General features: G+C 46.3%; 1 protein-coding gene across 1 annotated transcript in view; it reads right to left on the bottom strand.

Moving 5' to 3' along the window:
* The window catches only part of ATP6V0D1 (ATPase H+ transporting V0 subunit d1), a 32,972-nt gene extending 8,162 nt beyond the window's left edge, over positions 1-24,810 (bottom strand). Inside the window, exons 1-4 of the mRNA XM_083628309.1 lie at positions 23,366-24,810; positions 11,019-11,190; positions 5,122-5,300; positions 4,693-4,772 (exon numbers count right to left, since the gene is read on the bottom strand). Of these exons, the coding sequence (XP_083484435.1) occupies positions 4,693-4,772; positions 5,122-5,300; positions 11,019-11,190; positions 23,366-23,501 (567 nt within the window). The 5' untranslated portion in view covers positions 23,502-24,810. The remainder of the gene's footprint in view (positions 1-4,692; positions 4,773-5,121; positions 5,301-11,018; positions 11,191-23,365) is intronic.
* Between the last annotated feature and the right edge of the window lie 534 nt (positions 24,811-25,344).

Genomic DNA, 25,344 nt, shown 5'->3' with positions numbered 1-25,344 from the left:
ATCTCTGATTCTTTCTGGGGCCCCTGTGCATACAGTTCTTTGAAGTATCTGTGGAAACACTTCCTAATTTCTTCTGGTTTCTGTACTATCCTTCCATCAATCTCTAGATTTGTTATCGTATTTAGCTTTTGTCTTTTTTTCAGCTGCCAAGCTAGCAGCTTTCCACATTTATTTGCTGATTCAAAGGATCTTTGCTTCATCTGTTTTATTTTCCATTCAATCTCCTGATTGATCAATTTTGAGTATTCTGCTTGGTGGAATTTAATTTCTCTCAGCACCTCCTTGGACTTTGGTTTGGTTCTCAGTTTTTTCTCTCCTTGGTGTATTTTCTCCAGTATTTTGTCCTTCTTTCCTTTCCAGAGTTTTTTCTTAATTATATTCTGTTGTATCAGAAACCCTCTCATAACAGCTTTGCTTGCATCCCAAATCGTTCTTTTTTCAACTGTAGTATTCAGATTTATCTCAAAATAATCCTTTAATGTTTTTTGGGCCTTTTTCACAATCTCTTGATCTCTTAGTAGTGTGTCATTCATTCTCCATCTGAAGGAACCGGGTTGAGTTAATCTAAGTTCTATTTTCAAGGCGTTGTGGTCGGAGCATGTTTTTGGGCAGATTTCCACCTTTTTAGTCTTAGGTGCCAGCCCCCTGGAAGTCCAGATTTGGTCGATCCTTGACCAGGACAGGTGGGCCTCAGAGAAAAAAGTTCCTTCTTTACCTAGGGGGTTCTTTGTCCTCCATATGTCGATCAAATCCAGATTGTCAGTCAATTCGAAAAAAGTTTTAGGCAGTCTGCCGTCTGATGTTAAGTTCTGGTTGTAAGACTTATCCATATGTGTAGACACCACTCCATTCATATCTCCCATCATTATGATGTTAGCATAATCCAGATAGTCCAGCAGCGTCTCATGCAGCTTCTTGAAAAATTCTAATTTCCCGTCATTTGGGGCATAAATTCCTAATATCAATATTTTTTCTCCTTGGGTTTGAATTTCAATTGCCAAAATTCTTCCTTGTTCATCCTTAAATAAAAATTTAGGTGTCAGGCTCTCCTTGGCATAAATCACCACTCCTCTTTTCTTTACTTTGTCAGACGAAATAAATTCTTGGCCTAGTCTTTTATTAACCAAAACCTTCCTGTGGAGCCTGGTCACATGGGTTTCTTGTAAGCAAATAATGTCCAATTGTTCTTTCTTCAATATGTGAAATAACCTCCTTCTTTTCTCCGGGGAATTTCCGCCATTTATATTCCAACTGAGTAGCCGCAGAGACATCCTGAACTATTCTGCCACACCTAGAGCGGTGTGTCTTCTTTCTCCTCTGGTTCCGAAGGTGCAGGTGTTGCTCCACCTGGGTTGAGTATAGGCCAATTAGCTGCTGCTTCTTTTTGGAGATCTTCTCCGTGGTCGTGCAGGAACTTTTGTAGGTCCTCTGGTGATCTTATTTTAACCTTCTTCTGTTTGTAAGTAAATGATAGCCCTTGTGGGAACTCCCACCTATAAGGAATTGTGTTGAGTCTCAGCAACTTAGCCAATTCTGAATAGGTGGCTCTCAAGTCCAATAACTGTTTAGGAATATCTCGGTAAATTTCCACCCTTTTCTCTTGTATCACAATTGAGTTTTTGAAATGTAGGCCTAGTATTTTGTCTCTCTCTTCCCTTGATCTCAAAGCTATTAAGCAGTCTCTGGACCTGTCTTTTCTTACTAATCTTCCCAACCGAAAAGCCGATACAATTTTGAAATCACTTTCTTCTTTTAAGTCCCAGAACTTTGTAAACTCTGTTGTCAAAAGTCCAATCAGATCTTCTTGTTCAATTTCTGGGACTGCCCTTAGCCTGAGGTTGGTCTCGCGATTTTTCAATTCCACCAACGAGAGATAGGTTTGTTGGTCCCCTATCTGTTTATGGAGAGGCTTGACTTCCGCTTTAACTTCCTCGACTTCTTTTTTAGCTGATGTTGCAATTTGAGCGGCTTCCCCTGCCAGTTTACGATTCTCTTCTGTTGCTCCTTGCAATTTTTCAATTGCTAGGTTATGTTGGGAAACCTGATCTGTCAATTTCTGGATCGAGGATGTTGCTTGATCAATTTTTATTGATTGGTTATCAATTTTTTGATTTATTGCTGACAATTGTTCCAAAACTTGTTTCAGTATTCCCTCAGCTCCTCCTGCTGCCATATCTTCCTCTTCAGATCTTTCAGGCTTTTCGGTTTCTACTTTTTGTGTCGCAAGCACAGCTGGAACTGATAATCTACGTCCCTGAGTTAAAGTTGTTTGCAAAAGCTGTGCTTGCTTTTTTGCTTTCTCTTTCTCCTTAGCTTCTTTAGCTTTGGCTGCTCTTGTCTTTCCTGTGCCACTCATCAGTCAATGTTCAAGGTCAAATGTTGTAGTCCCATGGGAAAGGCAAGCCCAAAATTAAAAACAGTCTATTGAGAGAAGATAAACAGAAAAACTTTTCCCAGGCCTCTATATTCCCAATGTCCTCTAGGGGGAGTGCCACCAAAGTTTTAGTAAGAAGAAGATAACTTTTCCGCCATTAAAGTCCCTTTGTTCCAACTTTAAAAACAATTTTAAAGGCAAATTAGTTCCAGCACACTAAGAAAAAAGTCCTGCAGGGCACTTTTAAACATGTAACAAAGTTCCAGCAAGGTGCCTGCAATTGTATCCACTTCAGCTAAGTAAGCTCAAAATTACACTCTCCAGTTACAAAAGTATCTGGAAGTTTGCAACAGTTCCGCAGTTTAAACAACTTTACCCGGCCACCCGGGAATTTGGGGTTAGAATCTTCCCTTGCCCCTTGGGGGACCGCTCCAGGTCAAATTTATGCTGTATTTATTCTTTAAAAGGAAAATTCAAGTGTGCACGAAAGTCCCAGTTTAAAGCTTTAAAGCTTCCCTGTTCACAGCGCTTTCCGCTCTTTAGACCGTCTGCTTTGATCTTGAAGGCAGTGCCGGAAGACGGACTTCCTCTTTCTCGTCTCCCGTTTTTAGCCAAATTTTCCAAATTAATTTGTAGGATCTTGGGTCCTTACTCACGGGTTTGATGTTTCAGCCCGATGTTTCTTGGAAGAAAGGTCAGCGCTCATCCGTGACAGCCGCGCGGCTTCGCCTCCGCAGAAAGAGCGATGAACCCACAGCACCGCTCCCCCTCCTTCACTCCGGAGCCCCTTACGGGGTTCCTTTTGTGATTTCGGGGTCGCTCCAGGTGCCCGCCGGGTCCCACGGCCACGGACTCACTCTGCCCGTGGTTTATCTTGATGGGTTGCCGCTGCGCCGTCGCGAACAACCCTTTTCTGCGGTGCCCCTCTTCAGAGCTCGAAGAGGTCCGCCATCACGGTTTCGCGCCGCCTCCGGAAGTCCGCATTATATGTTGTTTTAATTTGTTGTGTATTTAGCATGGTGAAGGACAGAGTAGAAATATGAATAAAAGTCAGTCATGTCCTTCTAAAACTGAGGTGCCCTGAATTGGACACAGGATTCCAGGGGGGCCTGACCAGCACCCAAATTCCACTCCGTGTCTCTTGGTGTAGAGACAGGGACCCTTTGTGGGTGAGTGACAGGTGCCCAGACATTGCTAGAATCCAGCTCCCAACACCCCTGGCTGCGCCGGCAATGCGAACCTCAGACAGCCTCTTGGCGGGGTTCACTACCCATCCTTGTGTCAATGCATGACAGCCAGGACTCTCTGCTGTGTGTAAGGTCCCAAGCAGGAGCCCAGCAGTCAACACAACCTCTTTGCTTGCTTGGATAGCAGCTCTCTGCAAACATCCTTTTCCTCACCTGCCCTTTAACACTCTGGGTGTCTCATGTAATCCTTGGCTCTCCCCCTGCAGACATGGATCTACCTGTAGCTAGTTAGGACCAGTGGGATCTAGGAGGGCAGCTGCAATCCAGGCACCCTCTGTTGCCAGGCATGTGAGATGGAGCGATAGTCACGCAACCACAGCAGCATCACTGCCCCCCCCCCAAACATTTACACACCAAGAACAAACCTTCTGACTGCGGAGCAGACTGATCCACCTCAAACCAGCCGGTGCCAGCCGGAAGAGCTGTGGCAGGCAGGCTGCTCACAGCCCAGCAGGGACACACCCTGAGGTTAGGTGCCAACCATTCCCCTCCACCCCACCTGGCTCCAGCCAACCGTGTTAGTGATTGTGTCAGGGCAGTGACAGTGCTGTACTAAAATCCTACAGGAAGGATAATCACTAATTCAGAAACAGCTTGGCATGCACCAAAGCTCAGTGACTCATTAACTTGGGGGGCTTGGAGACCCCCACCACCCCCACCAAGTCCTGCTAGGCAGAAGGAAGCACTGAGAGGGAGGGGCCTTGGGTGGGACAAACAGACCTTTCTGTCAGCAAGGGCAGCTGCAAGTGGCTCTTGGCTCAGCAGCAACAGCCAATTGGCCTGGCATTTATTTATTAATTACCATGCTCATAATTTGCCCTTCATCTGAAAATCTCATGGCAAAAACACACAGAATTAAAACCAAAGTCGTCATCCCCTGAATATAATTATCAATAACCTTAGATATAATAGAATTAAAACCAAACAGCAATATTCAATTGCATGCATGGAAAGCATCTGAAGCAAGCAAACTCCAAAAATGCATTTAATGGCCTCAGACAATCAGCATCAATTTACAAGGTTCTTATTTGAGGAAAGTAGCAACTGACTTCACTCTCTTTGAGTGCTTACCTTATAAAGTGTGTTCCGGATAATTTCAATGTTCATTTCATCAAGGTCCTGCTCAGATATGCAGTCTTGGAAAAAGGCAGCTGTAAGGAAGGGAGAAGGGTGAGCCCAGCTGAAGGGCTAGGGAAGGAGAGCCACCTCCCACCCAGACTCCCTGGCCAGCAGAGTTTCAAGTTCTGTGTGGTCAAGGCAAATCAGGAGAAGATCCTCCTCCTCTTCCACTTGCCCTCAAAGGTAAGGAGTCAGTGATTTTCACATTGAGCTTTCAAGTCAGTCAGTCAAAGAGCCCAGAAGGATTTCCTGCAGTTACCAAACTGTAGACAATGGCTCATATTGTGTGTTACAACACCACTACAGGAACCCTTCATGTCAAGAACCCCCAATAATTTTGGGTCTCCCTTTAAGCCCCTGAAACCGCAAACTCTTCCTCACCTAGGGGTGTGTCGACCAAAATGGCGTTGTACAGTTCGGCGGGGGTTTGGGCAATGTTCACCGCCTCCATCTGCTCAAAACTCCCCAGGGGGTGGCATTTGGGCACCAGCTCAGCAATGGAGCGTTGATGCAGTGTCCCAGTGATCAGGAGGATTACGTTGTCAATCATGTAGCTGTACCTGAAAGGAAGTAAAAAAGACAACTGCTATGACCAGCCAAGTGGGGAATATGAACTCTTTGCCTTCACTGAAGTAGACTTCACTGAGGCTTCATGGCTAGAGGTGGGGTGGGAGGCAAAACGGCAGACTGAAGACACGGGTATTGCAAAAGGGGGCTGCCTGCACCTGTTTAATTCCTTTTCATCTGCAAATTCAAGAGCAGTTTGCAAGCGATTTCACATACACTATTGGTCCAATAATGAAATCAGGTATTGCAAATCCTATTATCAGAGTTGGAAAGGAACCTCAGAGGCCATCTACTTCATCAGAACCCTTCACTGGTGGCCATCCAGGCTCTAAGGAAACGGAGCCTGTGCCCTTCTGTCCCAGGCAGCCTCCCCCCCCCCCACTGCCAAAACAGCTGTTTAGCCAAAATTCTCTTTCATGCCACTGTTCCGTTTGGCCCCAGCTGCTGCAGCAACAGACGTCAAACCTACTCCATCATCCATATGGCATCTCTCTAAAATATTTGAAGGTGGCTGTTGTGCCACGTCTTCTCTGGACTAAACATACACGAATATGCCAGCCTTTCTTCCTCATAGGACTTCCTACAAGTTCCTCTCCATCTTTGTCACCCTTCACGAGTTTGTTGCTCTCCTTCTAAAAAGGCAGCACCCAAGAGGGAAAGTGGTCCAGGTTGGTGGGGGGGGGGTATGGCTGAAGGAGAATGGAGGAGAGTGGTTCTAGTACTCCTAGGCTTTGTTGCTATATATATATATATATATATATATATATATATATATATATATATACTTGACTTTCTTCCCCCTCTTTCTGTGGTTCCTTAAATTTATTTTTAATATTTTCTGCATATCCAAATTAACTTAATTTGTTCATTTATTCATCTACTTTAAATATATACAGTGGTACCTCTAGTTACAAACTTAATTTGCTCCAGAGGTCCATTCTTAACCTGAAACTGTTCTTAACTAGAGGCGTGCTTTCGCTAATGGGGCCTCTTGTTGCCGCCGCGCCAACAGCACATGATTTCTGTTCTCATCCTGGGGCAAAGTTCTCAACTTGAGGTAACTCTTCCAGGTTAGCGGAGTTTATAACCTGAGGCGTTTGTAACTCAAGGTACCACTGTACTCTTGTAAAACTGCAGGTTATTACAATAATCCTGCCAATGTTCTTATCTGTTTACAGTTTTTTTTTGTAGTAAATAGCCTTTGTCACTTTCTTCCTGCTGTGTTGCTCTGCTAGCTCATGCTTGGTTTGTGGTGTACTAAAACCCCGAGATCCTTCTGGCAAACGCAAATCAGACAAAGAGGCCGCAATTCATTAGGACACAAGCCTGAAGCCCTTCAAGTAGATTTAAGTGGCCCTTGGGTCTGGCACTAATAAAGCTCAGCGAGGCCTGCCTCCAGCACACAGAGCAGAACATTCCCAAACAGGAACATCAAAGTGTTTCTCAAAGCAGGGCCACTGCAGCCACATAGCCCATCGCCTTACAAATGCCTCCAGCACAAATGGAGCAGGCCTGCTGCTGAACGATGGCGTGGAGTCAGCTGACCAAAGCAGAACGATCAAAGGCAGCAAGGAAAGCAAACTGAGGCAGCTGCTCCTTCCCCTTGGATCACTGAGAACAAGGGATGATAAGAGGGAAGCTGGGAAATCGTCCCAGCCCACAAGTCAAAACACCCTGGCCAGATTCAGGAAGTGGTTTCCATCCTGCAGGTACACTTAATTCCTTCTCCTTCCTTGCAACATGCCTCAAACAACCCTTTCAGCAAAACTGCCAGGAGCTTGGGAGTGCTGGGAGGTGGCCGGCAGCCAGTTTGCATTGAGGAGAAGAACCAATAGTTGCAGGGAGGTGTTCCCTTTTGCACAGTGTTGTGCAACATGGCCAGCTGCCCAGGTGGCAGGAGCCAGCAGTGCTTCCACTGGTAAGAGAGCATGGCAAGGCTCAGCCACAGCCAACACAGAAAGCCCCATAGAGAGGCCCTGACCAGCTTTGCACCATGAGCAAAACATGGAGCAGCTTGCAGGTTACTCTTGGAGGCAGGAGCTCTTTGATTGCCAACCCAGCCACAGGATGTGCATCTTTTCCCACAAGATATGGTTTGTTTGCCACCAACATGGACAGCTTTGAAACTGGGTGAGCCTCATCCTCTGTGAATGGTTACTAGCCAAGGTGGCTATGCTCTATTGCAAGGCGAGAAAGTGTTGCTGATGTGCTCACATCCTACTTGCAGGCTTTCCCTTGGGACTTCTGCCTGGCCACTGTGAGAGCAGGAGGCTGAATTAGATAGCCACCCTTTGGCCTGATGCAGCTTCAGCGCTCTTGTTCATAGATATGGTCCTTCCCTATGCAAAATGAATTCCTTGCATGGAAATTCAGTAAAATGAACCCCCCTTGCAAGCTGAAGTGGTGCAGTCCAAACGCAGTCCCTGATCCCCTATTTAAGAGAGACGGAGGAGCAGAAGGGCAGAATCTTCCCTCCATCTATTAGGCTCCATGAGAATCTTTTCCCCTTGCTTTTTATTTCTAAGCAGTGAAGTCCTCATGGTTGGAAATATCTGCTGCAGCAAAGAGGGGCAGGCAGAGCACCGTGTGCCCTTAAAGGGGTGCTGCTGCTACAATGCTTTAAATAGCCTCCACTCCTATACCTAGTACTGCTGCCTGCAGAAAACTGCCCTGCCACTGCCAAAGGGGAGGAGGAGGTGGCGGCAGTATCCCACAGCAGCCTTTGTTGCAGGCACAGAAATGCCACACCACTGGCTTAGATGTCCCCTGGTACCAGTGGCGTAGCGTGGGGGTGCAGGGGGGCCGGCCGCACCGGGCGCAACATCTGGGGGTTAGGGGGCGCAAATCCACGGGTTAGGGGGCACAAATTACTTGCCTTGCCCCAGGTGCTGACAACCCACGCTACGCCACTGCCTGGTACAGCAGTGCAGGAGATGCTCTGCTGCTGAATGCTGCAATCTTGGACCATTTTATAGGGTGTGTTGACTTTTTCAACTTTCAAATTCCAAAAATTAGGGGTGCTAAAAAGTTGTAACATAACTTGGGAGTTCAAAATATATTTTGGTTAAATTAATATAGTTTTGTTTGGCAAGCAAAATGTCTGTACAATTGCATAGAAATCATTAAAAAATGATTGCCAAGTACTTGCAGTTATATTACATGTTAATATTATTATCATTATTACTTGTTATTATTTAGCATTACCTGAAGGTAAAATTAAAAGACTTTGGTTTTCCAAAAGCAGTTTATGTGCTTCTTCATCAAAAGTAGACTTACCAGGCTAAATGTTGTCCAATCAGAAAAATAGCAGATTGGAATTCCTCAAGCTGCAAAGCATGTTTTTCACTGAAGAAATTTGAAGAAATTAAGTTTGACCGCCTGAAATGACATGCCCTGCTGGGCCAAAGAGCCCCACCCAGAGGACAGACCAAGGTCTTTGGCAGAGGCACACTGGCCTCTCTCTAGTCAAGATCAACAGAGACGGGGGGGGGACTACTTCAGCATGGGAGGCTTGCATGTTCTCCATCTCCTCAGGAAGCCATAAAAAAACTTTTATCTGACTGACATTTGTTTTACTAGGTCTTTCAAGGCAAAGCCACCATAAAAAAGGATTCCAAACAAGGCACCATCTCCTAGGAGCAAGCTCTTATAATCCCCGCTGGTAATTAAAAAACTGGATGGATCAAGACTGCACCAGAAGCACTCAAGAGTCAGAGCACTCAGCCAAATCCTGCAGCGGAAGCCAACAAGCAGACCGTGTTCTGAAGCTAGAGTGCACAATCACTCACACCAAGAGGCCCAGGAAAGGATCTCCGCTTCTTTGCCATGCCCAAGGCAGGAGCGAGAGCATCAGGACCAGACTTCTAGACAGAACAGGCAATGTTTCCAAGCTTCCACAGAGATGAGCTCCAGTTTTCTTCAGAGATGCTGAGACCAGGCTCAGGTTTAAGGATTTTTTTTGGTCTAGCCTTAAGAGCAGACACTGGATCTTCTCACATTTCCAGCCTTGAACTATCCACCTGTAAAACACTTTAAAGCAGTGACTCCCAAATGTTTCCCCACCATGGACCACTTGAAAATTGCTGTGGGTCTTGGCAAACTATGCAATGATTCTTCTGCCTGCCTGATTTTTAATTGTATTTTTATTGCTTCTTATGTTGTACTTTGCTATATTCTACTTTTAATTCCATAAACCTCCAATGGCAAGTGAACCTCACTGGTAGGCCACAGACCACAATACCTTGCAAATACCTCAGAACAAGAATTTCCCCAAATCAAGATCCAAGGAGAAGCAGAAGAAAAGCAAGTTCCCTCAAACTCTCTATCCCTTTCCCTGGCTAAGTTGTATATTTCACCCAGCCATCTTCTTCTTTCTCTCTGCCTACCCTGAAGAGCCTTTGGCCAATTCAGCAAGCTCTTTCTGGGCATTTGCCCAGGCAGACTGGACTCCTTAGAAAACAAAGCCACCAGGGCCACTTGCCAGCTGGCTCTTTTGATCCTGCTACATGTGGCTCTTGGTGTGCTTCAATACCCTTTTCAATTTTTCAGCATCAAAGCTGCCTCCGCAAGGCCACCTAGGTGATGAAAAAGCTTCTGTCTCCTCCATCTATGGAGCATGCACTATAGGCTCTTTTCCCTCCCTCCACAGGCATCTGTCATTGGTCAAAACATCTCTTTTGGATCATGACTCATTAAGAAACCCAACAAGGTGTGAGATTAATCACAAATGCTAGCCAGGCTCATAGAATGGCAAGTAGAAAGCAATGATCCTGTCAATCCCTCAGAAGGAAAACCAGCTGTGAAGGACCCTCTTCCACCTTGAAGTAGCTTCCCTACAAAATCTAAAGTGAAGCTAAAGGGTTGCTGCATTATTATTATTATTATTATTATTATTATTATTATTAACCTGACCTTCACCATGAAGTCCGAGGGCAGTTACAACAATACAAAAATACGGTATTAAATTCAGTTAAAATAATTCACTATCAGAATAATATGGTGGATGCTAAGAAACATGTCAGGTGTCAAAGGCCAGGGTAAGGAGGTGTTTCTTGAGCATATGAGGAAAGGTAAGCAATGAAGGTGCCACACACCTGGGGGGGGGGGGCGGATTTCACAGCTTAAGGACTGAAACAGAGAAGGTCCCCATTGAGGTCACCACTCCTTGAACTTCCAAGGGCACCAGAACTATCTGGAGTACTATCAGAAGGCATCCTCTGCCAATCATAGCAACCAAGAGTTTCAATTAGCCATAACGGCACCTCGGATTAACTTCATTGGCTACGAGGGAAAAAGACAGCCCTTCAGGTATTAGGGGCCTTAGTTGCTTAGGGCTTTAAATACTCTCATGGGCACTCTGAATTGGACCAGGAATAAACTAGCAACCAATGCAGCTGTTTTAAATGGGGGGTGATGTGAACTGCAAATAGAACTCCAATCATTAATCTGATTGCTGTGTTTTGGACCTGTTGAGCCATCTTCAAAGGCAGCCCCAGTTAGAGTACACAGCAATAATCTAGCCTCAGTTCCCAGAGCATGGACTACACTGTCCAGGATCACTGCTCATAAAACATTTTTTAAGCCAAGCTGGTCGGGTCAGATTGCTTGGCAGGAAAGACCACAGAAGTCACACAGATGTAGGGACAAACACTACAGCTTCTCAAGGGAACCAACACTTTGCCCCATTGCATGTGCCCGCTGCTGGCTCTTACGTGATGAAGTCCAGGAAGCTGGCCAAAGGTTCATAGGCGTGATTTCTCATGTGGCGGAACTCCACCACCATCTTCTCCTTCAGCTTGTCATCAATGACAGACACAGTGAGGGGAGAGGCTTCGTTTGCAAGGAAATTCCCATAGTCTGTGCTCTGGAGATGAAGCTTCAAATCTGGGGGGAGAAATGAAGGCAAGTGTCATGACTGACTGAAGCACTACAGAGAACAGACCAAGCAAGGCCAATGGTGATGGAAGAGGTTTTTCTAGAAAGGTGCCGCAGCAACACCTGCTGGGTAGAATGAGGTGGTTCTACTTGTCTAATCTGCTGAGCCTGCCAAGCACAGACCCAGGAACGTGAAAAGGTACAAGGCCATATTTTGCCCTAGAAATAAAACGAAGGACACCACATGCCCCATTGTTACCATATAGCAAGCCTTGTATTTTATGCAGTGGCCAGTGCTGTGGCTTTGCCAAAGACATGTGATAACAGCAACAAGCTTGGAAGTCTCTGTAAGGAACAGCGGGCTGGGGCTGGGGCTGGGAGTGGCAGTCGAGGCTGTAAACTTGCCAAGCAGCATTTTGGGCCTAGGAGAGGCAAAAGAGAAGAAACAGGCTTCTCTGATCCCTTCTTCACTGGGCTAGCTGACCCATTCATTCCATTCTGCCACCAGGAAGCCTGACTGGCCTCCCAGTGCTATTCCACCGCACCCAACTGCCTGGGAAAGAACTGTGCAAATAGTCAAGCACCATGATGCAAGCCTTTCAAAGAAGCCAGTCAAAGCAACCAGCACATTCAACTTCAGCTAGTTAGTACATCGTGAAATAAATTATTATTTTAAGTACCTGAGGAGGCAGAAAGTAATCAATTTGTCCATTTCCTAGAAGACAATGACTATTTACCAACCAGTGGTGATGAGACCATAAGTGGACCAGATGAGAGATGACCTGCTCATATGGTGAGTCATCAGTACAAAACACCAGAACTACCTTTGCCAAACAACTTTTCAAATAGAGGTCAACCAAGCAGTCATTTTAAGGTATACGGATCAGTTTTATTAGGGATTTTTATTGTTTCATTCTCTCTTTTACTCCACTGCTTAGAAACCCTAATGATTAAGTGATATATAAATTCTAGTGACATAGAGAGGGAGAAAAACCTTTTTCTATCCTTTTTCTCCATGCCATGCATCATTTTATAAACTTCTAGCATGTCACTTTTTACTTGCATTTTCTCTAAACTAAAAAGTCCTAACGGCTGTGACCTTTCCTCATATCAAAGTTGCTCCATCCCCATGATCATTCTGGTTGCCCTTTTCTGAATCTTTTCCAATTCCACAACTTCTTTTTGAGGTGAGGTGACCAGAACAGTGCACAGTATTCAAAGTGCAGCCACACTATAAATTTGTATAATGGTGATATAAAAGCAATTTCAATTTTTATTCCTTTCCTAATGATCCTTGGCATGGAATTTGCCATTTTCACAGCTGCCTCACACTGGGCTATCCACTATGATCCCAAGCTCTTGTTCCTGGTCAGTCACAATCAGTTCATTCCTCCAATGGAAGAACTGTTCATTTATTCCTGCTCTCTGCTTCCTGCTTCTTAGCTGGTTTCTGATTCGCAAAAGAACCTCACTTCTCACTTCGTGACCACTAAGCTTTCTCATGAGTCTTCATTCATGAGACTTTGAAAGTCTATGCATACTATTTTGACTGGGTCATCTTAATCTATATGCTTATTGGCACTCTCAAAATAATTCAAATGTGTTAATGAGGCAGGGCTCACCCTTGCAGAAGCCATGCTGGTTCTGCTTCAGCAAAGGCTTATTCTTCTATATGCTTGCTTATTTTATCTTTAATAACACTTTCTACCAGTCTTCCGGAAGAAACATTAAGCTAACTGGCCTAGTAATTTCCAGAATGCCACGTGGATCTCTCCAAAAATTGTTGTCATATTAGCCATTTTCCAGTCTTCAGATATGGAGTCTGATCTTAGTGACAAGTTACATGTTTTTGTTGGAAGATCAGCAATTTCAGTAAAGGTGCAGAGGGACTTAGTGGACCAGTCAGGAATGGAGCGACATGAGGCCCAGGTTGACATGCTGCTGTAGCGGGAAGAGGAAGGTGGCAAGAAATAGTTCAACCCTGTGTCAAATCCACATGCACAGACGTATTTTCTCTTTCACTCAAGACAGGTTTTGAGGAAAACAGCTGAAGCTTTCCCCCACCAGGGCATAGGCGAAGAGCAGGACCACTACCAGTCACAGATGTGGCCCACTGGCTTACAACTACCTGCCCTGGAAAGACATCTCTTATCTGCCAAGGAAAGGCTTCATGGTTCAGGCTCTGATAATCAGGCTTCTTTAGGTAAGGGCTCTAGCTCCATGGTCCCAAAAGGTCTCAGGTTCAATCCCTGGCAGCATCTCCAGAATGGGCTAGGTAAGGCTTCCATCTGAAACCGTGGAAAGCCTTTGCTGCCAGTCAGTGTACACAACAACAAAGCGAGATGGACCAATGTTCTAATCTGGCACGAGACAGCACCCAGTGCAGGCTAAATACATCCAGTTATTTCAGCCTTGCTTCCCAAGACCTGCCCTTCCAGCTTCACGCTATGTTCTTACATGACTAACCCCCATCCCAGCTGTTCTGACAAAGACTCCAACATGCAGAGTGATCTGGCCTCAGTCATACCCTACCCAAGTCTGTACCTTTTGGGCTCCACATAATTCCTTTATGCATCCCTACAGGCTGTGAGCCTCACCAGCCACGAAACCCACAAGTTTAAACATGCTCTTTAAAGAGCCACTTGTGGCCCCAGCACAAAGGATTCTCCTTCCTTTCCTTTTTCTGAGAGTTCACTTAACAAACCTTCCCTCGGGCAGTAAAGGGGCACAGAAGGGGTGGGGGGGGGGAGAAGGAGAGACTGAATGGAACCAGATGGAAAACACCCGCCCAAATTGCTCCGAGTTTCTTGGAATCTAAAGAACTTCAAGGCTCTTGATGCCTCCAGGGAAACAGCAAGTTGCATAATCACAGCTCAACTTTACAGCAAGAACCAAGTAAAGGGGGAAGGAGAGAGATTGCATCCAAGGTCAAAAGGAGCAGTGCCTCTCTCTGAGTGAGGCGCAAAATGGGGGCCAGTCACATGCAAGACCAACCAACTCAAAGGCTGGTTTGGAGCAACTACTGCCTCTCATAGCAGCAGCTGGACAGCAGCCTCCATCTTATACCTGTGATAAGGTCAGAGCACCCAAGGCACGGGTCAAGGCACCCTCTTTTGCCAGGTCTGATCTAGCAATACAGACAACAGATCTAGTGAGATGCCAAAGGGTTATTCCACTCTGCCCAAGTTATTTCAAAGCTCACTTGCAAGGCTGCAGGATGGCAGAAAAATCTCACTGATGCAGCAGCATCTTTTCAGGCAATAAAGTTGCAGGCTTGGAAACCACCCTTTCTGTGGTAAAATCTCAAGATTCCTCAAGTTCCTGTTTTTCATTTAAAAAAAAAAAAAGCCAAACTAGCGTATTTGATCTTTGAGAATAAAGGGGCCTAGAAACCGAGGCTAGTACACCCTCCCTATCTGCAGCAGATAACAGAGTGGCCACCCAGCCTCTCTGTCTGAAGGCCTCTAAGCAAAGGAGAGCCCAGACTCTCTATAGGCTCCATGGCCGGACAGCTCCTACTGCCAATCCATTTCTCCTAATGTTCACCTGAAATGGACTCTTTTGCTTGTGCTCTCAGCACACTCAATCAAATTCTGCTCCTTTGGGCAGCAAAGGAAACTCCTTTACCCTCCTCTGCCTGGAAGCCCTTCAGGTATTGGAAGATGGCTATATCATGCTCCCCTCTAAGCTCCAGGCTTTCCTCATCTCCAGATCAGCATCCAGCATCCTGCCCAGTGACCAACCTAGTAGCTCTGGCCTAGAGGGCTCTCACTCTATTTTGAGCACAAGCCTCTCCCTCTGCAGCTGCTAAGGAAGACCCAAACACATCACAGCTTCCTCAAAGGCACAAATCCCCCAAGCACTTTGCTTTGGCTACTGAGATGGGGAGACAACCTCAGTGCCCTCAGTGGCTCCAATTCTGAACAGGGCACATCAGGGACTTGATGCAGATGAAGGGCAGGCCCCCTTTCAGGCCACAGTCAGTCCAGCAGATCCTCCTGCAGGACACTATCAGGGGGCAGGGAGAGAGAACACCCAGGCCAGATCCAGCCCAAAAGCAATTTTTATCTGGCTACCAATGGTCTACCAAATTTTACAAAGATGTGGTGAAAAGTTTGCCCACATTTCTACTTATAAAGAAGTTGAATTGCTTTATAGTTGCATGAGATGGTAGTCATGTGCAAAGGTGACATCGGTTTGGATTCTGCATGCCAAATGCCCTGGGAATTCCATGTTCCGTAATGACAAAGCCCACATCGCTATACCTCACTGGTTTTATTACAGAATCAGACTGTCAGCAAGCATGACAACCCTTCCCCCAAGGAGCACAGAGTGGCTGGCCATCCCTCTTTAAGAAGATCCTCCCCCTTTGGCTGCCTGTCTTCATGGCTTCTATTCATCTGCAATGCTAATCTGACTTTTTTCAAAGGTTAATGGATTTCGGGCTGTTCCAAGGACAGAAAGGCCCAGCAATGATGGGCCAAGCCGGAGGGCAGACAAGGATGCAATCTTCAAGCTTGCTCTCTAGAAGAGGCGCCTTTAAGGGACACAGCAAAGTCTCCAAATATGGGCAGCAGCTGCAGTCTGACCAAACAAATGAGAAACATGGGGACAAATGAGAAACCAACATGGGGTTGTTGGTTAGACCTGATTTGTTGGTGTGCACAACTGACAGCTGATCATCTACATACTCTGCTTTTAGTCTTACGCTTTTCATAGGAATAGCTCAGTTTTCCCATCCATTTCAGTGGTCAAAGTATAACTAAATTATTTTATGTTGTGTTTTCTGGCCCCTCCCTTCAGTCATTCCTCAATCTCCTTCTGGGCCATGGAGGCAGGTATTTCTGTACCTGTCTGCATGCACTTTTTAACAAGAAATCACTGGAAGTGCACAAGAGCTGGGCAGTTGAGCATCCGTTTCTATCTGACTGTGAAATAAGAAAACTGAGGTTCCATAAAATAAATGCATGTATGTAAGTGCATTAAACACATTCCCAAACACAGGAAACATAAACCAAACACTAATGTTCAAAAAGCCACACTGTCACTTTCGGAAGTGGCCCTTTAAATGTGTCCTGCCCTATACCTAGCTGTCAAACAAGCCAGCCACTAAGGGTGCTACAGCGGATACCTTGAAGTGGTAGTATCTGCTTTTTTGGTTCACATGCTGTTCTGAGCCTTGAAAAGCACTTAGAGCTGAAGGAGGAAGTTGGAAGACTCATGCTCCTTCCCACTTCCTCCTTCAGCTCTATGTGCTTTTCAAGGCTCAGAACAGCACAGCACGTGAACAAAAAGCAGAAGGAACAAGATGGTAAGAGCAAAAGGGAAAGGGAGATTCATGGCAGGAAAACAGAGGGTCTGCGGGGGGGGGGGGAGTGAGATGCCACAGAAATCAAGGGAGATAATGGAGGAAGAGTTGTGTGGTGCATGAGTGAGTGAGGAGAGAGAATTGAGGGGAGAGTGTTAGAGGGCAGACAGAAGGTGCCTGCACACAGGCATGTACACACTTTGGAAAAGATGATCTTTTGAAACTGCATAATTTTTCCACAGGTTTCCACTATCAAATCACAAACATTTCTCTCCATTGACTGAATGAATCTGGTGCTTTCTATTACTGCTGTGGTGCAAAACCATGACTGATGTACAGATCCTGATAGATCCTCAATGTTTACAAGGTATCCACTCAAAATCTTAATCAAATCATAGGTCACCCTCTGCATCCAGATGTATTCTGCATCTCGAGGGTATTGTTGTCATTCTCTTTAAAAATCATGAGGATCCACAAGGATTCAGGCACTGAAAAACTGAACACTTCATTTTTCCCTGTTTAAGCACAAAGACACAGCAAATAAGCACACTGAGTTAAGAGAGGAAGCTGTTAGTAACAAAACGAAGTGACTGGTGTTTTAACTGAAACTCCAAGCGGACCAGAAGCAGTAAGGATAATTATGAAGCAGGAGAGGTCAAATGTAGTGGAACCAGGGGAAACCTTATGGTGAACGTGAAACACAGAGCAAAGATCAAATCTACCTCACAAACACACACACTCATACGAACAGTCAAAGAGCATAGCACAATCCTGAGGAATCCATAGACTTACTGGGGAGTGCTCTGGGTCAAGCAAATGAGCAAAGGCATGCATTTCCTTTGGGGAGCACAAGAGGGCAGCATAATCCACTGTCATATGTTCCCCACCTCTGGAGAAACTTTACTTTGATGGGGGTGGGTCAAGGGGAAAAAGCTACAAATTCAAGAGGATCCATTTTAATTCTACTGGATCTGACTTTTACCCAGATTACATGGAAAAGCAAAGTTGTGTGTTCTTTGCCGGTAGAGGTGGGAGGGGGAAGGGAGAGAGCCAACCAGATGTGGCTGTTAGTGCTCACGGCATACTCTCAGCATTCAAAATGGGCCCCCAAAGATTGACGACTCCTTCACTTCTGCCTTGGCTCAGCCCCAGAACCACTGTTCAGTGTTGGTGTGGTGCAGAGGCTAGCGCTGGATTACATCTAGGAGATCCAGGTTCCAATCAATCATGAGGCTCACTGGGTGGCCTTCGGCTAGTTCATGTCTTGCAGCTTAATCCAATTCACAGGGGAGGAGGCTAGGCAGTTTGCAGGGGCATTTTGTCCTTTGGAGGAAGAACAGCTCAGAAATGTAGTAAACAGCAGCTGTGGACCATACAGTCCTTCAGACTGATCCCACAGTCCATCTCCATCCCACTGAATAACTACAGAGCCCCCACATATTAGGGGTCAAATGTTTTCCAGGCAGACCTGAGCCCACAACCCTACGGTAAATAAACAGCATGGAACCACCATGTTCAAAGGCATTATAGCCCCCAAAGGTCAGGTGCTGGGGCCAAACAGGAGGGGAGAGTTGCTGCTTACAAGCTTCTAGGAGTCATGCAGCAAGTGGGAACATGATGCTGCACTAGATAGAAGAAGGTGCATGGCTGTCCCAACAAATGCCAAGGAACATCCAGGTCAAAACAGCATAGCAGGCCATGGGAAAGGGCAAGAGCATACAATAAGCAAATTCTCAAACACTCTCATACAGCTTCCTGGAAAACAATGAAGATTCTGCAAACCAGCAGACATGCTTAACAGCACACAAGTTTTCATATATTTGGTTCTGGCAAACTGGAACCATATACTCAAAAGGCAGGCAGATTCAAATGGAAAGTTTCTGACAAAGAAATGGCTCTTATGGCGGCCAACAGGGCCATAAATGCAGGGAACCCCCCCCCCCAAATAACATAGGCATGGCCAAACTTGGCCCTCCAGCTGCTTTGGGACTATAATAATAATAATAATAATAAATTTTATTTATATCCCGCCCTCCCCAGCCGAAGCCGGGCTCAGGGCGGCTAACAACAATCAAATAATCAAACAATCAAATAAACCAACATTCTAAAAATATTTCATTATAAAAATTAATTAAAATCAAGTTGATGGCAACCATTAAGCAAAACTCTATGCAGGTTGCCAGAGGAGGGAGTCAGGCTGCGCCCTGACCAAAGGCCTGGTGGAACAACTCTGTCTTGCAGGCCCTGCGGAAAGATGTCAGGTCCCGCAGGGCCCTAGTCTCTTGTGACAGAGCGTTCCACCAGATTGGAGCCGCAGCCGAGAAGGCCCTGGCTCTAGTTGAGGCCAGCCTAACCTCTCTGAGGCCTGGGACCTTCAGGATGTTTTTATTTGCAGACCGTAGGTTTCTTTGTGGGGCATACCAGGAGAGGCGGTCCCGTAGGTACGAGGGTCCTAGGCCGTAAAGGGCTTTAAAGGTTAAAACCAGCACCTTAAACCTGATCCTGTACTCCACCGGGAGCCAGTGCAGCTGGTATAGTACCGGATGAAGTGGTCTCGCAGCGAAGACCCCATAAGGAGTCTCGCCGCGGCATTCTGCACCCGCTGGAGTTTCTGGGTCAGTCTCAAGGGCAGCCCCACGTAGAGCGAGTTACAATAATCCAGTCTACAAATCCCATCATCCCTAGCTAACAGGACCAGTGGTCAGGGATGATGGGAACTGTAGTCCCAAAACAGCTGGAGGGCCAAGTTTGGCCATGTCTGCTATAACACACTGCAAAGTCAGACAGGAAAGAAAAGCCAGGCAGAGGTCTGGGGCACCACCTCATGGTGGTAGTGAGGAATTACAAGAGGCTGATCCCAGCAAGCCGGGAAATTAAGAACACAAGCAAAGATGTGCAGAACTATTGGAAGAGAAGAAACCTCTGGAATGGTTTTAAACCTCTAGTCTCAACCTACCCTTCCCCTGACTGCCAGAACTGTCATTCAGTGTCATGTATTTATTACATTTCTAGACTGTCCTTCAAGCAAGGCACTGCAAAACAAAACAAAGAATCAACATAAGAGTAATTAAAATGGCTAAAACGAATACATAAACATCTCCTCAGATGCTTGTGTGAAGTGATGTGTCTTCAGTAAACACCAAAGGAAACACCCCCTAACTTAGAAAGGGTGGAAGTTCCATAGTTGGGTGGGCCATGAAAGAGGAAGCCCTGTCATTGTGCAACAAGCCATGCCAATGGGCTAAACAGGGCTCCTTCCCCTGCCAATTACAGTCATACCTCAGGCTGAAGTAGCTTCGGTATAAGTATTTTCGGGTTGCGTGCTGCGGCGACCTGGAAGTAACAGAGTGCATTACTTCCAGGTTTCACCGCTTGCACATGCGCAGACGGTCAAAATGACGTCACACGCATGTGCAGAAGCGGCAAATTGGGACCTGTGCACGCGCAGATGCAGGTTGCGTTAGCTTCTGGATGCGTGCGAGGCTCCAGAACGGATCCTGTTCACATCCAGAGGTACCACTGTATAAAGACATGGCTAGAAAAAAGACAGGAAATTGGATCTTCCTCCTTCAAGCAACCCCTTTTAGGGATTTGTAGGATCATTCCATTCAAGCATCTTGAATTGGCCTGGTAGCAAATAGGCAGGATTGCTATTAGAAGAGCCCTGCTTAACATTTCGAGCTGAAGCTTTGAGACACATCATCTAGACAAGCAGCTCCCTGATCCCCCGACTTGAATCTCCCGACTTTTTGTTCTGTTTCCATGGATGTTTATATATGTGTATGTTTATATATACAGGGAGCTGTATTTTATAACTGGTTTTATAACCAAATTCTTGCTGTTTTGTCATCGGCTTTTATCAGTTTGTAAACCGCCTCAGTATTTCTTCTGGAAAGGAAAGGAGATATATATTTTAATTAGTTAGTAATAACCTAGACTAATGAGTAAAAACATATGTAATCACTAGCATTGTCAGTTCATCCTGTAAAGCCAAGGAGACGTCAATACCATTGCCCAAATGAGACGAAACTCATCCTCCTTTGGACACTAACAGATTGTGTCACCTGGGGCCCAATACTTAATGACCCACTTCCAGGGCAGGGGGACTTATCCAGAGGAGTGGAAAGAGGACTTTACACACACACACACACACACACACACACACACACACACACACAGAGCACCTTGAACAGCCTCTTCCACTGAGAGCTCAAAGAGCCAGGAAAGACAGGCACTACCAAGCTATGAAGGACTCAAGGAAGAGCACAGGGGATGCTGCAGCTGCCCAATTTTACTACTCAAACTGCTTAGAGAATTTTTGCTGGAAAAGCAGCAAGTATTATTAATAAATGAGGTGGTCTTTTTTAATCAATTGGTATGAATTGAGTCTATTGTAGCTTGTTCATTCAGCAGCCCAGGGCTCTTTTACATCTCCACCTCTTGCAATCTCCACAGTGTGTCAGCCGATTACCCTCACAAAAGAGAAAATGAAGGAACTCCCGTCAATATTATTCTCCATGTGCCAGGCGGTGTGACCATATGGATGTTTACTCAGACATAAGCCCTCCCAAGTTCAATGAGACTTACTCTCAGGTAAGTGTGTCTAGTCCTGCAGCCTACATTTGTTGAGTCCTTTATGTGTGGGATAAGCTTAGAGAGCTACACTGGTTACCAATTTGCTACTGAGCCAAGTTCAAGGGGTTACTATTAGGATACCGGCAGCAACCATTTTAGGAATGTTTGATAGGTGCGCAACTGCGCTGAACCCAGAAACGATAACAAAACGGGGAGGAACGGAACAGGGGCAGGATGGGTGTTTGCAGGCTTTTTCAATGCTGTTGGAAATAGACATGATTTCATTTAAACGTACGGTGCCTTGGAACGTAACCCCCACATAAATTGGGAGTTGCCTTAACGCCTTGTAACTAGTTTACCTACCAGATCACCTTATTCATATATGCCCAACTGACAATATGTCAATTGTGGAATTGACACTATTACAGGTGCCACATAATATCCATTCCACATTTGTAAAAAAATCACTTTTTTTTAGTGCAGCAGCACCTAAAATTTGGAACTTGCTGCCTACTGATATCAAGAAGGTGTATTTGCTGTACTCTTTTCTGTGCCTGCTAAAAACATTTTTCTTTAGACCAGCTTATCCAGACATGCTGATGTGTTTTAACTTCTTTTACTGTTGATTTTGATTTTTTAAATAGTTTTTATTGATAATTTTAGTATTTTTGGCAAATCACTTTGAATTTTAGCCACAATTGAGCAGTAAATAAAAAAATATTAATGGTAAAATAAAAGAATATTAATGAAGAAACAGTTTCATCCTGCAAAACATTCTCTGAACTCAACTGAAAAAGCTGCCAAGACAATCTGGAAAACGCAGCACGAAATTTAACATATGATAAAAGGATGTTCAACTCAGGTGAAGAAATGTTGAATTTTGCTACTTATTTCCCCAGCTTACATTACCATTACTTCAAAAACTTCAGTCCTAAAGCAGACTTACTTGGAAAGAAATTGGGTTCATAATTCATTAGGAATTATGAACCCAATGGAGCTAACATTTAAGCGAACGAGCCAAAGCCTTTGGCCTTAGAAATGTGACAAGGCTTCCTATGACTCCCTTTCCATAAAGGAATTTGGGATTTTGCTCAGAGCCCCAAGAAGACTTGCTCCAGCCCTTATAGTCTGAAACACACTTTGGTGTCAGTTCCCACTTGCAGGGCTCTTGACAGCTGCCCTGCAATCTGGGAATTCCCTTCATTTAAAAATTTGACAAAGCTTGTTCTTGATTATCTTGCAAAAACACTCACTGATGACAAATTCCAGAGAGACAGACATGTTACATTACAAACACAAGAGTGCGTGCTGATATCATAAAGACCCCCCCAAAGTATTTCTATAGTGTGCTATCCAAAGATGTGCGGCCCAAAAATCTTTAAGTGGGGGAAAAGGAGGGGGGATGCAGAATCTTAATGCAAGTGCAGTTACTATTCACAAGAGCAGAAGCTGGTGACTGTGCTTGATGCTACCTTTGAACTTATGAGGCTCTAATTCTACAGAAACTTTCTGCTGCAATAAACATGTCAGCCTTTAAAGCATCACAAGTTGTGTGCGTTTTCAGGGGAAGCATGACTCTGTTCGTTCCGGCAGTTTTCTGTGGCTTTTGAAAGCAATGACCATGTGACCATATATAAGTTTGGAGTTGGCAGCACTGTTTTCCTGTCTTTCCACTTGGACCTAGGCAGTCATTTCATAGCATCTATGCTTTGGGGTCCAGGAGGGTTCTCTTTCCTTACCCCACATTGCTTAATTAGGTGACATGACTGAATGAAGTTACCTGGGGACTTGGACTGCCGCATCATCAGTATTAAGATGGGTGTTACAAACCTCTTTCACCTTTCTTTCACAAACCCAGCACCTTCACCTGCTTCCAGGTTCCACTCAAAGTGTGTGCGTTTACCTTTAAAGTCCTTCATGGCAGGAACCTCAGCAAGGATAGAGCTATTTTTTAAATCTGGTGAATCAAAGAACTTCATCATACAACGCCACCACAAGGAAATCAAGCAAAACAACTTGCAGCTGAAGCAAGTCACCTCCAACGCGCCCCCGCCCCCGCTCGCCCCCGCTTCTGCTCCAGGCTCGGCCAGTCTCCTGACTGAAGAAGCGGCCGCCCTGAGGATGAAGCGCGACCAGGCCAACCGAAACCTACCAGGAATGGCGGCGGGGCAAGGAGCAGGTAGCGGCCCGTGGTGTGGGCGGCTAGCTAAGCAGGGCCCGGAGCGGATCCCCGAGGAAAAGTCGCGCTAGGCGCCTCGCGCTCTGCACATGCTCAGGAACACCTCCCCCTCCCCAGCTGACCTTCGAGGCTCTCGCACTGGACGAGGTTGACATAGTCGGCCTGGCTGAGGACGCCGGCCTTGAAGCCTCGCACCAGGCCTTCCAGGTAGCCGCTGTCTACGTTGAAGTACAGCTCCGGGAAGCACGAGAGCAACATCGCGGCGGCGGTGGCGGACAAGGGAACCGGCCGGGCTCGGAGGAGGCTGAGGGGCCGCCGGAAGTGGGAGCAAAATTCTCGTCTCTCACGTGATCCTGACGAAACCTCTGCTTCTTCCACGACTCCTAGAAAGGCCCGCCGGGGCGGTTTCCTGTTTCCTGTCAGACTCTTTTAAGCGCCCCCTCCCGGGTTGGAAATGAGGGTTGCCCATAGAAACCAACGGAGCGCTGCCATTGGGCAATAGAAGACCTCGGCAGCCGCCGGGGCGATTTCGGTGCTTCCAAGCCCTCATTTGTGTATCCAGGGCGTTAGTCAGCTATGGTTCTCCTCAGAGTAGACCCGCTGAGGTTAATGGACACGACTGTCTTGGGTCCGTTACTTTCAGGAGGACTTAGTGCGGGCCCGTGAGGAGTGCGCAAGCGCGGCTGCGGCTGCGGCTGGCGGCCCCTGGCCAACCCCGCACTTCCGACGACTTCGGCGCGAGGAGAGCCTCGCGGGGCCGTTTCTAGAGAGCAGGCCGGAGTGGCGGAGAAAGGCCCGCTGAGGCTGAGGCAAGGATGGCTCCTCTAGGAAGGCGCACGTCTATGGCTTGATGCCTAGAATGGCGCGGCTGCCCCCTGGCGGCCACATCGTACGCCCCTCCTCCCTCGGAGGTCCCTGGGCAGGTCCGGCTTCTCTGCGGCCCCGCAGATCAGCGGGTTGTTTGCTGAGAAAGCGGGAAAGAGACTCCCTGCCAGGACTGTCAAATGCCCCCAGCCCACTTGAGGACGCGGAATATGACTCAGCCTCGGTCCCAGGCACAAAATAGCGGGCCAGGCGCAGAAGCAGCCGGAGCTCGTTGCCATCAGCTAGCAATGCCTGGCATCGACGTTTCCTCAAGAGATAATCCGAGTCTTTGGAAATTGCTAAATAAACTGCGCTTTCTTTGTGGTGAGAAGTCCCAGAGCTCAGCGTTCCCCAACCCAAGTCCAGGCACTTGCTTTGGAAATTTAGCCACCTCCCCGTTTTACGCAAAATTCCCAGGTGGAGAATGGTTTCTCTCCCCACCCCCACGTTTCTTAAATTATTTACACTCATCTCCTGTCTGTCTTCTTCCATTCTCCTTTCACACTAGACTTGTATGCCATCCTCCCTCCAAAAAGACCCTTCCAGTTTCTTTCATTCTTTTCTCTCCCCCCCCTTTATCCCCCTTTCTATTTCTGTGGCCCCTGATCTGTCAAAGTGTTGCAGTGTTTTGCAGGCTTGTCAAGAGAGATGCCTGATCTGTCACTGCTGTATTCTCCCCAACCCTGTGTGATTCCCTCCAAAGTTCAGTGGGGACAAGCTGGTACCCCTGTAGCAAATTCCAGCTTTTATGCTAAAATTTTGAGCTGTTATTGGTTAATAAATACAACCACTGAAGTTCACATTCCTGTTGCTGCTTCCTGGTGTTGGGGCAGTCTTGTTGCAGTTTCTTCATTCAATGAGTGCCCTTCCTAAACCAGGGAGGGAGGGAGGGATTCCTAAATCAGGAGGGAGATCTCCCCACACACCTCAGACCTCTTTGTCTCTCAGTCATCTTCGCAAGGGTTGGCACTGGCCCAACCAAAAGGCAATGGCACAGCTAAGGGAGCTGGCCAGACTGCTGGCTCCTGGCTCACTGTTTGATGAACACTGCTCTAAACTTTGCTCCTTCCTGAGACGGTTTTTATCCATTGATATAGGACTAGTTCCTCCCTCCCTCCCCACTTCCTTCCTTTCATTGAAAGTGTCCGCTGGTAGACGCAGCTGCTGAGTTTCACCTGCTGCTGAAAGTGCCCTGTTCATGTTCTGAGGCTACTTCAGAAGTATAACCATGCCACAA

This window comes from Podarcis filfolensis, assembly GCF_964270895.1.
Source record: "Podarcis filfolensis genome assembly, chromosome: 8".
In the NCBI taxonomy this organism is placed as follows: Eukaryota; Metazoa; Chordata; class Lepidosauria; order Squamata; family Lacertidae; genus Podarcis; species Podarcis filfolensis.
Note: the sequence above shows the minus strand (reverse complement) of the source record. Positions and strands in the feature narration are given on the sequence as shown.